The sequence below is a fragment of the Eptesicus fuscus genome, chromosome 14 (genome assembly GCF_027574615.1).
Source record: "Eptesicus fuscus isolate TK198812 chromosome 14, DD_ASM_mEF_20220401, whole genome shotgun sequence".
Taxonomy (NCBI): domain Eukaryota; kingdom Metazoa; phylum Chordata; class Mammalia; order Chiroptera; family Vespertilionidae; genus Eptesicus; species Eptesicus fuscus.
Genome location: NC_072486.1, coordinates 5,555,650 through 5,570,338, shown reverse-complemented (window position 1 = coordinate 5,570,338; position 14,689 = coordinate 5,555,650). Strand labels below are relative to the sequence as shown.

At 52.3% G+C, this 14,689-nt stretch overlaps 1 protein-coding gene across 2 annotated transcripts in view; it reads right to left on the bottom strand.

Moving 5' to 3' along the window:
• Positions 1-7,198: 7,198 nt before the first annotated feature.
• AOAH (acyloxyacyl hydrolase) overlaps positions 7,199-14,689 on the bottom strand; it is a 90,588-nt gene continuing 83,097 nt past the window's right edge. For both annotated transcript variants that reach the window (XM_054726322.1, XM_054726323.1), the window contains exons 20-21: positions 11,856-11,932; positions 7,199-8,028 (exon numbers count right to left, since the gene is read on the bottom strand). In XM_054726322.1, coding sequence (XP_054582297.1) covers positions 7,900-8,028; positions 11,856-11,932 — 206 coding nt within the window. In that variant the 3' untranslated portion in view covers positions 7,199-7,899. The remainder of the gene's footprint in view (positions 8,029-11,855; positions 11,933-14,689) is intronic.

Sequence of the window (14,689 nt, the reverse complement as noted above, 5' to 3'; positions counted from 1 at the left end):
TTTTTAAGAAATCCTATTTAAACGTGCAGTGTGGCTGCTCCGCACCCCAGGCTCTGGGGCTTCGTGAGGGCATTTTATTGACCGTGTCCTTTCATCTTTTCGCTGTGTCCCAGGGCTGGACTCACTGTGTGTTGTGAGCTTAGGATTGCTGTTGAATGAATGGGTGGGACAGGGATGAGGAGGGTTGCTGTTGAATGAGTGGGTGGGTCAGGGATGAGGAGGGTTGCTGTTGAATGAGTGGGTGGGTCAGAGGTGAGGAGGGCTGCTGTTGAATGAGTGGGTGGGTCAGAGGTAAGTAGGGCTGCTGTTGACTGAGTAGGTGCCATTTCCATGAGGTACTTGATGTGCATTTGAAGGACAGAGGATGACCCCCAGTGCCTAGCAGAGACTGAGTGCAGAAGTGACATCACCAGCCACAACAGGAACAGGTTTGGTGGGGTTGACGAGAAGGTCCCTTTTATTCTACAGGATAGACTCATGTTGAACATCATAGAACAAAACTCAAGAGGCACAAGGAAGTTAATGTTGGAGGTATGTCTTTTCCCATTCTCCCACTTTTACCAGCATTTGTGTCCTAGAGAGTATGCATATTCCATAGACATATTAGATTCTTTTGTTCATAAAAAATACCCCCCCGCACACTGTTCGTCGTAAGTGAAAGGAACAAAGCATAACAATACCCCTTAGAGATGATTCTATCTTAGGGCATATAAAGTGATTGTGGAACATCAAGGTAAAAATTCCAGTGAAAAGTACTGTGCGAACGTCGCTGGTGTCGCTGCCTGCGGGGATTGTGGGAACCACTGGCGTGGATAAAAGGCTCCCCACCTCCAGGGAGCGTGGTGTGGACAGAGAAGCAGAAACAAAAGGAACGCGTTCGTCGTGAGGGGAAGCCTGAAAAAGCCGTGGCTCTGATTGTCATCCGTGGAAGGAACACGAGTGATGTCTGGGGAGACCAAGGAGGAACCTTAAGATTCTGACCACAAACTCAGAAACTTGGAGCGGTCAGTTCAGTCAGATGTTGAGATAAACAGCCAGGTTACAATAAAATCCACAAAAGGAAAAAAAAAAATGACAGGGTTGGTTGCATAAAACAATTCCTGCCTGATAAATGTCCATAAACAAACGTAAGCAAGAGACTAGGAGGGAATTTTCACGCTGTGCGCAGTAATCAAAGAATCACCATGCAAACTGCATCAAGAGCCCTTTGGCTGGCTGGCATTGTTTAACATTTACTCTGCACCAGGCCATCTTCTTGATGTTTTCTTTTCTTTTTTTTTCAGATTTAACCCATTGGAATTAATTATTCAAAGTGCGTATACATTTTTTTTGGGGGGGGGAACCATATGTGTATATTTAATTCTTATGAAATGGTTCTTTTTTTTCATTTATGTTTCTTTTAACATAAACTTGTACCCGTCTGCTATGGTGACTTTGAGGAGCTGATGATAGAATTCTGGAATGAAGTCAGCACTTGAGGAAATAACACTTTCTTGTGGGTCAATAACCGCTTTTCCGTTTGAGAACTGATTACTAACAGCTGAGAGGGGCGCATATACATATGCAGTTTTCAGTTTCACCACCAGATGGTGCCAATACTTCTCTGGTAGGTTAGAGCCAATTACTGGTATCCTCTCAACTGGCATTTGGGAAACATTGAAAAGAATGTGTATCCTCTTAACCTAATTAAGGTTTTATTATGATTAACTCATCTCTTTATGTAGTTAAAAATGAATATAAACATGTAACAACCTTCAGAACAACTTATGCCAAAGAATTAAGCAGCCTGCAATGAATGGAGAACTACTTATTTTCCTGTAACTGAACTCACTTTAATGTGTACAACTTTCAAACACCAGCTTCTACAAGTCAGATCTTTCTGATTTTAGAGAGAGAGGAAGGGAAAGGACTAGAGAGATAGGAACATCGATGAGAGAGAATCATTGATCTGCTACCTCCTGCACGCCTATTGGGGATTGAGCCTGCAACCCGGGCATGTGCCCTGACTGGGAATCAAACCTGGGACCTCTTGATTCATGGATGGACACTCAACCACTGAGCCATACCGGCCAGGCCACATAAACTCTCCATATCTATCTATCTATCTATCTATCTATCTATCTATCTATCTATCTATCTATCATCTATCATCTATCTATCTATCTATTATCTATCTATCTATCTATCTATCTATCTATCTATCTATATCTATAACTATATCTACTATATATCTACTATATCTATATCTATATATATAATTGATTTTTACAGAGAAGAAGGGAGAGGGATAGAGAGTTAGAAACATCGATGACAGAGAAACATCCATCAGCTGCCTCCTGCACACCCCCTACTGGGGATGTGCCCGCAACCAAGGTACATGCCCTTGACTGAAATCAAACCTGGGACCCTTCAGTCTGCAGGCTGATGCTCTATCCACTTAGCCAAACCAGTCAGGGCTAAACTCTTTTAACGTAAATGAAATCTATACATAGGCGGTCTTGATATTCAGTAAAGTGGGCCTAGCAAATTCATAAATTAACAATGGAGTGAGGATGTCATATGGATTCATAATCCCATGTCTGAAACTCTTGGGACAAGGTGTATTTCGAAAATTCATAGTGTTTTGGATTTACAAAGTGAAGAGGGTGCATATACCAGACATTATGTAATACTCCAGGAGGGTCTAGGCAACTCCACACAATCAAACATTAATATTTCTGCAGAGAAACATAGGTGTTCACATAAGTGGATTAAAAACAGACTAAATGGCCTCAGGTCAGGTTTTGCCTACAGATGATTCAGGAAAAGGCTTTGGGTGTCGGAATTTTTTTTTTTTTTTAAATTTCTTTATTGATTAAGGTGTCACATATTTGTCCTCATCCCCCCATTCCCATCCCCCCCCATCCCCACGCTGGGTGTCGGAATTTTTTGATTTGGGGCATGCGGATAAGGCATTACGGAGCTGTCTTAGATGCTTCGCCTGTGCTAGTTCATTTAATTCTCCCAGACACCCAGGGTTACACGTAAGGCTATAAGAATATAGGGGACCTGAGGGTCAGCATGGTTAAGGAACTTGTCCGAGGTCACGTGGCAGAGCCAACAGTCCAGCCTTGGCCCGACTCTAAAAGGCAAGAGGCTATGCTGCTTCCCACATATGCTAAGATTGTTAAATATTCCAAAATAACAAAAGCACTTCGACTTCCTTGCCGACCCTTGGCTTTTCACCCATCTTCTGCACTGTTCTTGAGTTTCTTGGGGCATCCATGAGAAAGAACAAGATGGCAGTGAACTCTCCCACCGTGAGGGATGGAGGTAAAGCCCCTCCCTGGCCCTTCACAGGCGGCCTCACCCAGCTGCAGAGGGGGCGGGGCTGAAAAGCAAGCAGACTTCCCAGTGGTGAGAGATTCCTGTTGGGCACTTGGTCCGCACAGCTAATCAGCCTTGATGTTGTCTGCAGTAAGATCCGACACCTACTTGATGTCTCTCGCTTCCTTTGCGAATTTTGCACCAGCCTGGCCTCCCACAAAGGGGTTGTGCTGCTTCGAATGGGGACATCAGAAGCCACTTGGCTTAATGAGGTTGTCAGCGGGCCCGGGAGAAGCCGTTGGCTTTACGCGTACATTTCCTCAGGATGGGAATGAATCAAGATAATTACATTTTAAAATTGTGCTTTCAAGGTAATTCATGAGCCATGTTCCTATTTCGCATCCTAATGATCTTTTTTATCCGTTTTCTCTTTTCCCTTATGTCTTTCCCTCTTCCAGATTATAATATTATGTGTACCCCAAAGTTTAGGAGCTTACAGTTTTTTGTTTTTTTTTTACCCTGATGTTTCTTTCTTGTAATGAAACCAGTGGCTTAGCAATTGCATGGACATAAAACTCTTTTTATATGCCTGTAAAAAGATTACAGGGCACAAGACACGGTGGAACATTTTAATGGATTCTTCCAGTGACCTTTTATAGACTTTCAAGATTTGTTAGAAAAATGATTCATCAGAGGCGTGCCTATATTTATATGTCATGCTTAAGGTACTCGCCCTCCCCAACTTATTTTTATAAAAATAAATAAGCAGATACAGGCATTCATGCATTCACACACCTAGCTGCCCACCTGTCCATAAAATGTACATACAATGAAGTGCACAAATCTTAAGTGTTCCACTCCATCAGCTTTCTAAAAAATATATTTTTTAGTGTTTTTATTTTTAATTTTTATTGATTTTAGAGAGAGGAAGGGAGAGGGAGAGAGAGAGAGAAAAAAAATATCGACAAGCTGCTTCCTAATCGCTCCCCACTGGGGATCAAGCCCGCAACCCAGGCATGGGCCCTGACCGAGAATCGAACCAGCCACCTTTTGGTGCACGTGGCACCGCCCAACCCATTGAGCCACACCGGCCAGGGTCCTTCCATGAGTTTTCGTAAGTGTGCACATCTGTGTAAGTCAAGCCTTCATCAGGATAGCTGCATCACTCCAGAAAGTTCTTTCAGTCCTCCCCAGTTTCCTGCCCTCCAGGCAAACACTTAAATTTTTTTTTTCATCATAGATTAGTTTTACTTGTAAAATTACATATTACATAGGCAGCGGGCAGAGCTGTTCTTCCCAGGAGAGTGACGTATGTGGAGTCTCCACTTACTCCTTCCAATCCCGCTGCCCCCAGCAGCCCCCTCCGCGTCTGGGCTCCAGCTGACATTTGCAGAACTTCAGCGTGGAGGCCCCTGGAGAGCATCAGCACCTGCCGCTCTGCGGAGCCTGCGCAAAGGGTGCATCTCGGAGGGAGGGCGCAGTCCTCGGCGAGACCAGGACCTCCAGGTCTGAAGCCACCTTAATCTCTGGCTGCATGCAAGCCCTGGGGGTGCCCTCCCGCCCTGGGGGCCTCCCACCCTGGGTGCCTCCTCCCACCCTGGGGGTGCCCTCCCACCCTGGGTGCCTCTCCCATCCTGGAGGCGCCCTCCCGCCCTGGGTGCCTCCTCCTATCCTGGGGACACCCTCCCACCCTGGGTGCCTCCTCCTATCCTGGGGACACCCTCCCACCCTGGGTGCCTCCTCCCACCCTGGGTGCCTCTCCCATCCTGGGGGCGCCCTCCCATCCTGGGGGCGCCCTCCTGCCCATCCTCTGTGCAGTTTAGTGATTGAAGCTTTGTGAACCGGTGAGCTCCATCTGCAGCGCCTTGAGGCTGCAAGGGTTCCTGGAAATGCTCCGGCAATTAACTCTGAACAAAGCGGCCAGCCAGGAGCACAGACCCCCACCCAAGTCCTTGCGCACCCCATCGTGTGCTCTTCACGTCTCCTCTGCGCGCCCGCCCACCCACAGGCTGCGGGCCTGCGGTCCTCCTTCACGGCGGGCTCCGGGGCTGAGGCCATCAGGTTCTGAGGATGCGGTTTGGGGCAGTGGCCCAGGAAGGAGGCTCCCCAGGCCAGCCTCCCACCCGTCACCGAGCCTAGGAGCAGCCGGGAGAGCCCTTGTTTGTGTGACGCCTTCTGCGGGAGCCTCGCCAGGTCCGATTAGAGGGTGCTGTCCTGCCGGGCAAACACGGAGCCTGCGCTCAGACTTTACTGAAGCGAGTTCTAAGGAAGCCACAGGGTTGGCGCGCCTGGCCTGGCGGTTCCACCAGGAAAGCCGTGGTTGGAACCGGGATTCCGGAGACCCCGGCTCACACGTATGACGAGGAGGGGGTGTCTAGTCTCCAGGTACCGGGGAGCCCCTCTCCTGACCCTGCCACGGGGTGTGCCAGAGGCGAATGCTCTAACCTGCGTTGCCCAAGGCGGGTCCATGAGGCACAAGGTCCAGGGCCGCTAACAGCCATCGAGGGAAGAGGAGGCCCCGGTCAGAGACGTCGGGCTGGTGGTGAGCGGGACAGACACGTCTCTCAGCAGAACTCCCCCCTGGGGCTTTCCGGAAGCAGGACTGGGGCTGTGCCTCCCCACTGATGAGCCGTGGGCTTCCTCTCCAAGCCCCACCCAGCCCATGTGGCCCTCCTGCGTCAGGTACCCCCCGGCAGGCTGGGGGAGCCTGCGAGCCCCTCTCAGACAGTTTATTGACAAAAATAAAACAGGATTACGAAGAAAACCTGTCGTGATGAAAGCAAATATCCGCCTGGTGCAAGGATTTTGAAATATGTAAGCCCGGGCACATGTTCATATGTGTGCCTCTTTTACGGGCTCTAGTGCTGACAGTACCGATGGCCACAAACGATGTTTCAAGACACAGGCAATCCTCACTATTGGCGAGTTCTGCGTGGGATCTACACCAGCCCTCTCTAAGCACCGTTAACATCAAGTGCTGGGTCACAGGTGTGATCGCGCCCATCTTAAAGAGACAGTAACCTGGAACAGAAGCGTGACAAGATCCCAGAGCCAGGGGCTCCCATATCAGTACCCCTGGCGCTCCTGTCATCTGGGCGGTAAAAAAGTTCCGTCCCCTTAACCGCAGGTCCCAGTTGAGGTGGAAGGAGGCAGAGCTCTGCCTTTCATAAACTAGCGTCCTTTTCACGGCAGACTCCCTGCCACGTTGCGGGCACTTCCGTGCTTTTGGTTGGTGACTTCACTGTGACGGTGCCATCCAGGGGCAACGCCAAAGGGCCGCCCGAGTCTCTGAGTGCAGGTGGCGGTGGGCGCCCCAGGGAGAGGACAGGGGAGCGGACAGGGTTCTCTCAGGTGAGTCTCCTGCTGTTGGCCCTGAGTTCAGTGTTCACCAATCAACTCCGCACTGAATAAGGTGTCTTTCAAGGCTGTGCATTGACCGCCTGATGACCTTGCTGTGACCCGAGGCTGGCGAGAATGTCACCTGTGTTTCTAGGTCAGCCTGGGAGCAGAGCTTCAGGCCTTGCTAATGGGGTGTTCAGGTGACTCTGCAGAATGATGACCGCCCTGAACAGTAAGAACCAATTGTATCTGCGACCAATGCAATGTGACAGGGAAACATTTCTGACAAAGGCAGTGAAAAATGCCATTGTGTTTTGTGTCCTACATCCATAACCAAGAGGGGTCAGTCCCCTGGCGCAGAGACCCGGGTAAGCTGCCCAATATGCTGGAATTCTTATTTGTGGGTTTTTTTTTGTTTGTTTTTTTTTTTTACCACAATTAGCCATTCAAGGGCACAGATGCTCTCTTGCTGGGAACAGCACCCAAAGCTCTTTTTCTTTTTAATTAAAAAATTTTTAAAAATATGTTTTTATTGATTTTAGAGAGCGAGAAAGGGACAGGGATAGAGAAATAGAAACATCTGTGAGAGGGAAACTTAGCCATCAGCTGCCTCCTGCACGCCCCTCACTGGGGATGGAGCCTACAACCCTGGCATGTGCCCTGACAGGGAATTGAACTGTGACTCCTGGTTCACAGGCCACATTGGCGGGGCCCAAAGCTCTTTATTAAAGACTAGAGGCCCAGTGCATGAAATTCGTGCACTCGGGGAGGGGGGGGTTTCCCTCGGCTCAGCCTGTGCCCTCCTGCAGTCCAGGAGCCCTTGGGGGATGTCTGACCTAAGCCATCAGTCGGACATCCTTAGCGCTGATGCAAAGGTGGGAGAGGTTCCTGCCACCACCGGCTCGCCGTGAGCCTGGCTTCTGGCTGAGTGGTGCTCCTACTGCATTAAACATTTGCCCCCTGGTGGTCAGTGTGCATCATAGCGATGGGTCATTCACCATTCAGTTGATTTGCATATTAGGGTTTTATTATATAGGATTGTACGAGGGTCAGTGGGCGGAGAACTGAACCCAGAAGCTCAGAGAGTCACACTGTCATTCAGATGTGCTCCTAGAGGAGAGAAAAGCACTGCAAAGGGGCTGTAGGGAGAGGCCTGTGAGGCTGTGACATAGCAGCCCTGGAACTACGCGCTGGATGAGTTTACCCAAGTTTCCGTTTCCCTAAGCTCCCCGGGAGCCCATGTCCCTGGGGGACTCAGTGTCCCCCTTGGTCTCCAAACACCTGTTCAATCTGGGCGTTGAACGGATTCTCCTTCCCCAGGACCTGGGGCCATTGCAGCCGCACCTTGTCCCACAAGCCATCTGCCAGCAGCAGCGACGCCACCTGTGAGGAGGAGCAAAACGGAGATGACAACCCAGTAAAGACTTCACCAGCAAGACCCGCTCTCTTCTTCGTGTGGGGACACACTCTGGATGGTCCATGACTCCGACCATCATTCTTTGTACGATCCCTTCCCTGGTGAGGGTGGGACCTATCGCTTGGTTCTCACCAGCAGAACACGGCGAAGGTGAAAGGTCACTTCAGTGAGGACGGAACATTATGTGAAACCACTCTGCCACCGGGGACCCTCCTTGTGGCCCTGGTGAAGCAGGAAGCCACGTGGCAGGGGGTGGCGGGGGCCTCCTGCTGACATCCAGCCGGAGCTGGTCCTCAGTCCTACCTCACAGGGGAATGAATTCTGCCCACAACCCACGTGAATCTGGAAACAGCTCTGCCCCGGTTGGGTCTCTGGATGAGCATGCAGCCCGGGCGACACACCTGGACTTTAGTCTGTGACACCCGAAGCGGAAGACCTTGTCCAGTGCCAGGCACTCCTCACTCAGAGACTGTGAGATAAGAGATGAATATTGTTTCGCTGCTGAACTTGTGCTGATTTGTGATTTAGTAATAGATAACGAACACACTTCCTCAGAAAGCCATTTGTCTATTTCTCTGTGGACAGGTAACACTCACTGCGGGCCTAGAGCTTGGGTTTCGGAGATGAACCCATTGGATCCTTTCCTTTAAGAGCTCCCTGTCTAGTGAGAAAACCCAATATGCAAAAGGGCACCAGCGAAGCCACAGGGAGGGCTGCAGGGGATGCCCTCACCTGGAAGGGGAAGAGGTGCAGACTCTGCTGGGAGTGGGGAGGGGGAAGGACAGGGCCTCTGTGAAGAGGGCGATGGCAGAGCTGAATTCTCAAGGAGGGGTTCCCACCGTGGGGAGTGGTGCGATGGTGGAGGACAGCCCGTGCACAGGCACCGAGGTGGGAGGGCACGGCGTGGGAGCGATGGGTGCCGGGCGTGAGGCAGGACAGGTGCAGGATGAAGTGGGATCCTGCGAGTGCAGGGCTGGAGGCCAGGGCGGGCCTGTCTCGGTGCATCGTTGCCCATCAGGGAGCTCTCTGTTCGCGATGCCAGCAGGATCCATTCTGGTGTCCAGGCCTCTGGCCCCTCCTTAGTGTGCCTTTGATGGGCAGCCTCTTCCCCAGATCACACCCTCGTGCATGCAGCAGCTGGGGCCTGGCCAGCCTTCACCCTGGTGGCTGGATCGCACAGGCGTTAATGCTGGGTGGTCAGGGATGTGGCTGCTGAGGTCTCGGAGGCGAGCACGCTGTTCAGGGAGGACGCTCCGGGTTGTTCCGACTTTGGGCAGGAGCACCTGGGCATGTCTCCCGAGGGCAGGGCCCCACCGTTCCAACGGCAGAGCCGTCAGCTGCCTGCGCGGTGCTGGGCGTCCTCGCCCACCTTCCGGGCTGCAGTCCTCTCACTTGCCAAGGGGGGCGGGGCAGAGAAAATGACCTGAAGACCTTTCTGGTCTAAATTGTGTTTCAGAGTTCAGCAGTTGTTAGGAAAAGCGAGAACTGATTGAGTCTCTGTATTAGATATCCCCAGGATATTAATATGTTCCTGAGCCTGCTGGGGTGGACCCCAAATTCCAGCCACTCGGCTCTGTGATCTTGGTCAGATCCATGCGGTGTCCAACACACCACACACACACCCATACACACACACCACATACACCACACACATCACACACACATACCACATGTACCACATATACCACACTCCCCCACATGACATACATCACACACACACACCACATACCACATGCACATTACATACACACACCACAGGAACCACGCATATCACATACACATACCACATGTACCCCATATACCCCCCATATGACATGCACCACATGCACACAAACACCACACATATATACCACACACACACATGCACAGGCTGACTGTGTAGCCGGCAGCTTCCCGGGAGGGGATCAGCTCAGTGGAGCATCAGTGTCTTTGAAGACAGAGGACTGGCCTGTGGCTGTTGTCCTGCTGTGTCTCAGCACGGGGCCGCCGCCAGGTCCGCCGGAGGTCACTGCCTGTTCCTCTCCTTTATTGCCTTTCGACCTGATGCGCGTCAGCTGTCTTCCTAACGGTTACGTGGCGCCACGCATTCGGGATCATCTACTTCCCCGTCTACATTAATAGGGAGGAGGCGGGTGAGGGGCAGAGGAAGTTAAAGTGATGGAGCCCAGATTTGGGCAGGTGGTCGCTGCTTGGTCTGAAAGCAATCAGTGGGCTGTCCCTCCCGTGGAGATTAAAATACTCATGCGTGTGCACTGCGATTCATTGCGTCTCCAATGAGAGAGGCGCTGTTGTTACTAGACTAGAGGTCTGTGCTGAGAAGACCCACTATGCTCATTCATTCCAGGACCACTGCTGAGCAGCTCCTGGGGGTCTTGCACCAGCCTCCGCCTGTAGCTCCCACGACGCGGGGCACAGGGCGTGGGCAGGACTGCCTCCTCCACCCGCCTTATTCCCATGGGCCGTTCCTCCAGCGAGTAGTGTTTGGGCTCCCTTATTCAGACTGGACAATAGTGAAGCAACGCCTAGTCATTTGAGAACAATTTAAAACCCTGAAGCAAGAAGAGAAAACACCTGCCATCACAATAGATTCAGACACTATTGCCATCGGGCGTGGAGCCTTTCTGATGTGTGCGAACATACACGTACGTACACACACACACACACACACACACACACACACACACACACGGGATCCCTCTGTAAAGCCCCCTGTATGATCTTTTGAGGTGTAATTTACACATAGTAGAACGAGCTCTCTCTGAAGCAGTTCCTGGGTGGTGACAAATGTGCCGAGTTGAGCAGTCATCCCCCGGCCTGCCACCTGCTGCCGTGGACTTTGCTCGGATCACAGACACGTTTCTGTCACGAGAGGTAGATCGGCGTCAGTTTACTCAATGCGCTGCCTCTCCTCAGAGGGGTGCAAGCCGGTGCACTTTTCCACGGAGACGCTGGCCACCCGCTCCCCGCACTGTCCCGGGGCGGGATGGAGACAGCTTCCTGGTGGGGAGGCAGCTGCGCCGGAGGGGTCAGGGCCGCCGGCTCCCTCACCCTGCCGCACGGCACGGGGCGAACTGTGGAACCGAGGGCTCTGGCTCAGTGGATCTTCTGGTCGGCGGAGCGAGCCCTTTGGGTCTCTTCCTTGGTAGCTGACCCTCCCAGGGCCCGGCTGAGGCCCCTCCCCTCAGCTGGCCCCACCCCCAATTGGCCCCTCCACCCCGATCGGGGTCGGCTGGCCGGACTCCACCAGTGCACAAATTCATGCTCTGGGCCTCTAGTTTTAAAATAAAGAAGCATCATGAGTCAGTCCAGATGACTGACAGATAAACATGGAGCTTCCTGGGTTGAAGCCAGGATGGTGGACTGGGTGGGGGCAGGAAGGGACAGAGTCCTGCCTTCTGGCTCCCCCTGCTTTCCTTTCATAATGTCCTTTCTAGAGGGATCCACAGAAGAGATTTCTCACAGGTCTCGCTTTCGGGAATCCTTGGGATTTGTGTGTGTGTACTTGACCTACATTATGCTATGGAGGCCACGACTAGGCCCCTCTCTGCACTGACCCCTGGGAAGCACAGAGCGAGGTAATAGGCATCTCTCAGAACTTCCCCACACACGTTCCATGAGTGCGAACTGTAGACATAAAGTCAAAGGCCGGGTATCATTTCCACCTGGTTTTCCTCTTCCTCTGATTTTCCCTTTACTTTTATTGACTCTTCTATCTAACCATGTGTGGAATGCATAATTATGTTAAAAAATAACCTAACACGTAGTTGCCAACAACCATGGTATGACGGCTCACCTCATTGGGGTGGAATCCATCGACGGGTTCGAGGAGCTGCCAGGGCTGCCCGCCTCTCTTCTGCCACTTCTTCACGACTGCAGGGCACACAGACAGCCAGCGGGTTAGAGCAGGGACTGTCGCCAGAGCTGCCCGCTGCCTCCCGAGCCGGGCTCACCCACCCGGGCTGCCATGAGACGTTATCTCAGTATTGGGGGGCCGGGGGGGGGGCGGCTTTCTGAACAGAGATGATCTCCCCACTGTGTGATTGTTGTTTTCCTAACTCGGGAGGAACACACGTGCGAGTGGAGGTGGTTGTGTGGCCGGGCCAGGTGAGCTCTGGAATATTCGGCACCCATTGCAGTCCATCTCGTTTCCCAGCGGCCAGTGGGGCAGCATCGCAGAGGCAGGAGAGGGAGCACACGTGTGCTACCATCGCCTTTCACGGCTGCCATTTCCACACCTGCCTGCCTGTGGCAACCTGTCATCGTCAAAAACCCTACGGGGCGTCAGAAATATGATTATGTCCAACATGTTGATTATCTCAACCTCACAACCCGAGTGATGGAAAGCAATCCCGCTGTCCTTCACCGGGGCGACAGGCCTGGAGTGTCTGCTGCTGAGGCAACAGTATGTGAGCCCTACACGGTGGTAGCATAGTCTGTGAGAACGCCTGAGGGAAACAGCCTTCGAGAGCCTCCCGGGAGCAAAGCCTGGAACCTGCTGCCCAGAGGGCCCAGGTGCTCACTCCCCGACGGCCAGAGAGGGGCGCAGGCGTAGCTAAGGTTCCTCCAGTTCTTCCCTCTTTGGCCCGCAGAAAACGCAAGGGCAGGGACCTGTGCCCTCTTTGTTTCTCCCTTTGCTAAAAAAGTGTTTTTTATTGATATTTAGAGAGAGAAAGGGAGAGGAAGAGAGAAAAACATCAATGATGAGAGAGAATCATTGATCGGCTGCCTCCTGAACGCCCCCTACTGGGGATTGAGCCTGCAACCCGGGCATGTGCCCTGACCGGGAATTGAACTGTGACCTCCTGGTTCATAGGTGGCTCAACCACTGAGCCACACCAGCCAGGCCCTCTTTGTTCTTCATGAACGATCGTGAATGACCTCTCGGGATTTGTCACATGATGTATTTTCTTTACCTGGGAAGTCAGAGAGACTCGGCTAATGACCTGCTTTTCCAAGCGGCCACAGACATCCTGGGAGGAGATTCATAGAACACGTCTGGCTCTTTAATGGCCAGTAACGCTCTCAGGTATGTAAGAAGAGAAACCCACATGCTGGTCCGCACCATGAGGCCATGGGTTGTTTTTGTAGGTACATGGCAGGATCTGAGACACGGTGCGCTCCCAAGGCGTTGCCATGGAAGCGGAGGGCAGCGGGCGGTGTGTTCCAGCAGTCAGTGTGGAAAGGGCCTTGCCAGCCCAGCGGCACTTTCCCTCCTCTGTGGGGAGGTGTGGCGCAGACCAGGATAAGGCCCTTACCCGCTCAGCTGCCCTTTCCCGTGGGGGGAAATCGCTGCCTCTGTGTAGCTCATAGCCAGGTGGGGGGGCGGGTGGTGAGTCAGCGGGAGACAGAGAGCCTCTGGAGACAAGCAGCCATCTTCCAGGGCCGGGCGGGGTGCCCACCCTCGGGGGCAGGCCCTCAGTGCTATCTGCTCTGTCGCGGGGTGTGGAATGGTGAGTTTCATATTTAAAAAGAGGATATGATGATGCCACAGGTCAAATGCAGCACAGAAAGGAGAGGTGTTCGTGGGACCGTGCAGACTGCAGGTTTGATAAGTGGGTCTTCATGTCTCATGAAAGGAGACCACAGTGACAGGTGCATTCCCACCACAGCTTCCTCGAAGGGACCAGCGTGGCCCACGGGTGTATTAGTGATGGAGCGGAGTTGGACATTGAAAGAGAATAGCCTGGCCGGCGTGGCTCGGTGGTTGAGCGTCGACCTTTGAACCAGGAGGTCAGGGTTTGATTCCCGGTCAGGGCAGATGCCTGTGTTGCGGGCTCAATCCCCAGTGAGGGCATGCAGGAGGCAGCCGATTGATTATTCTCTCTCATCATTGATGTTTCTATCTTTTCTCTCCCTCTCCCTTCCTCTCTGAAATCAATAATAATAATAATAATAATAATAATAATAATAAATAACATAAAAAATGTTATTATTATTAACATTTGTTGTCCAGGGGCTTCAGATGCACAGGTGACCGTGGCGGGGGTGGGAGGGGATGTCCCTATTCCATTGCTGAGTCCCTACTCTGTTGCAAGGTGCCTCCATCCGTACATGGGCCCCGCTTGCCCTTATTGTCACGTCGCTCAAAAGGAGACAAAAGCTGTGTGGTTATTTCATGTGCCCGAGGTTGCAGCTCCTCTGGTCCGAGTCGGGACAGGCACACAGTTCTGTCCGGTTGTAAATTCTTGCCTTTTCCTGGAAGGCACATGCACCCCCACGGGGTGGACCAGATGGCTAGGCTGTGAGCCGCCCGGGTGGGTAGTTCCCCACAGCGACGGGTCTAGGAGTAGACAGTCCCTCTGCCTGCTCTGAACAATGCTAAGCTTTCAAGGTCAAAATTCCCTTTGCAGTCGTGGAACTTGGGGCATAAATCAAGTTCTTGCTACGGTTCCTGGAAACTAGATGAACTTCCAGCTCTTCCAGGCAGACACCGGGCGCCTGGATGTGAAATGCATCAGCTGGTCCCGGGTGGGTCCCTCTGCCTCCAGGTTCTGCCTCCAGGTTCCTTCCCACCCTCCCACTGTGTCCGTCTGTCCTCCCCAGTGCAAGGAAGGCCCTGTACCCAACGGGATCATCCTATTTGTTTTTGTCAGGAAATTACAAAACCTCAGGAAGGTCCTCGAACTG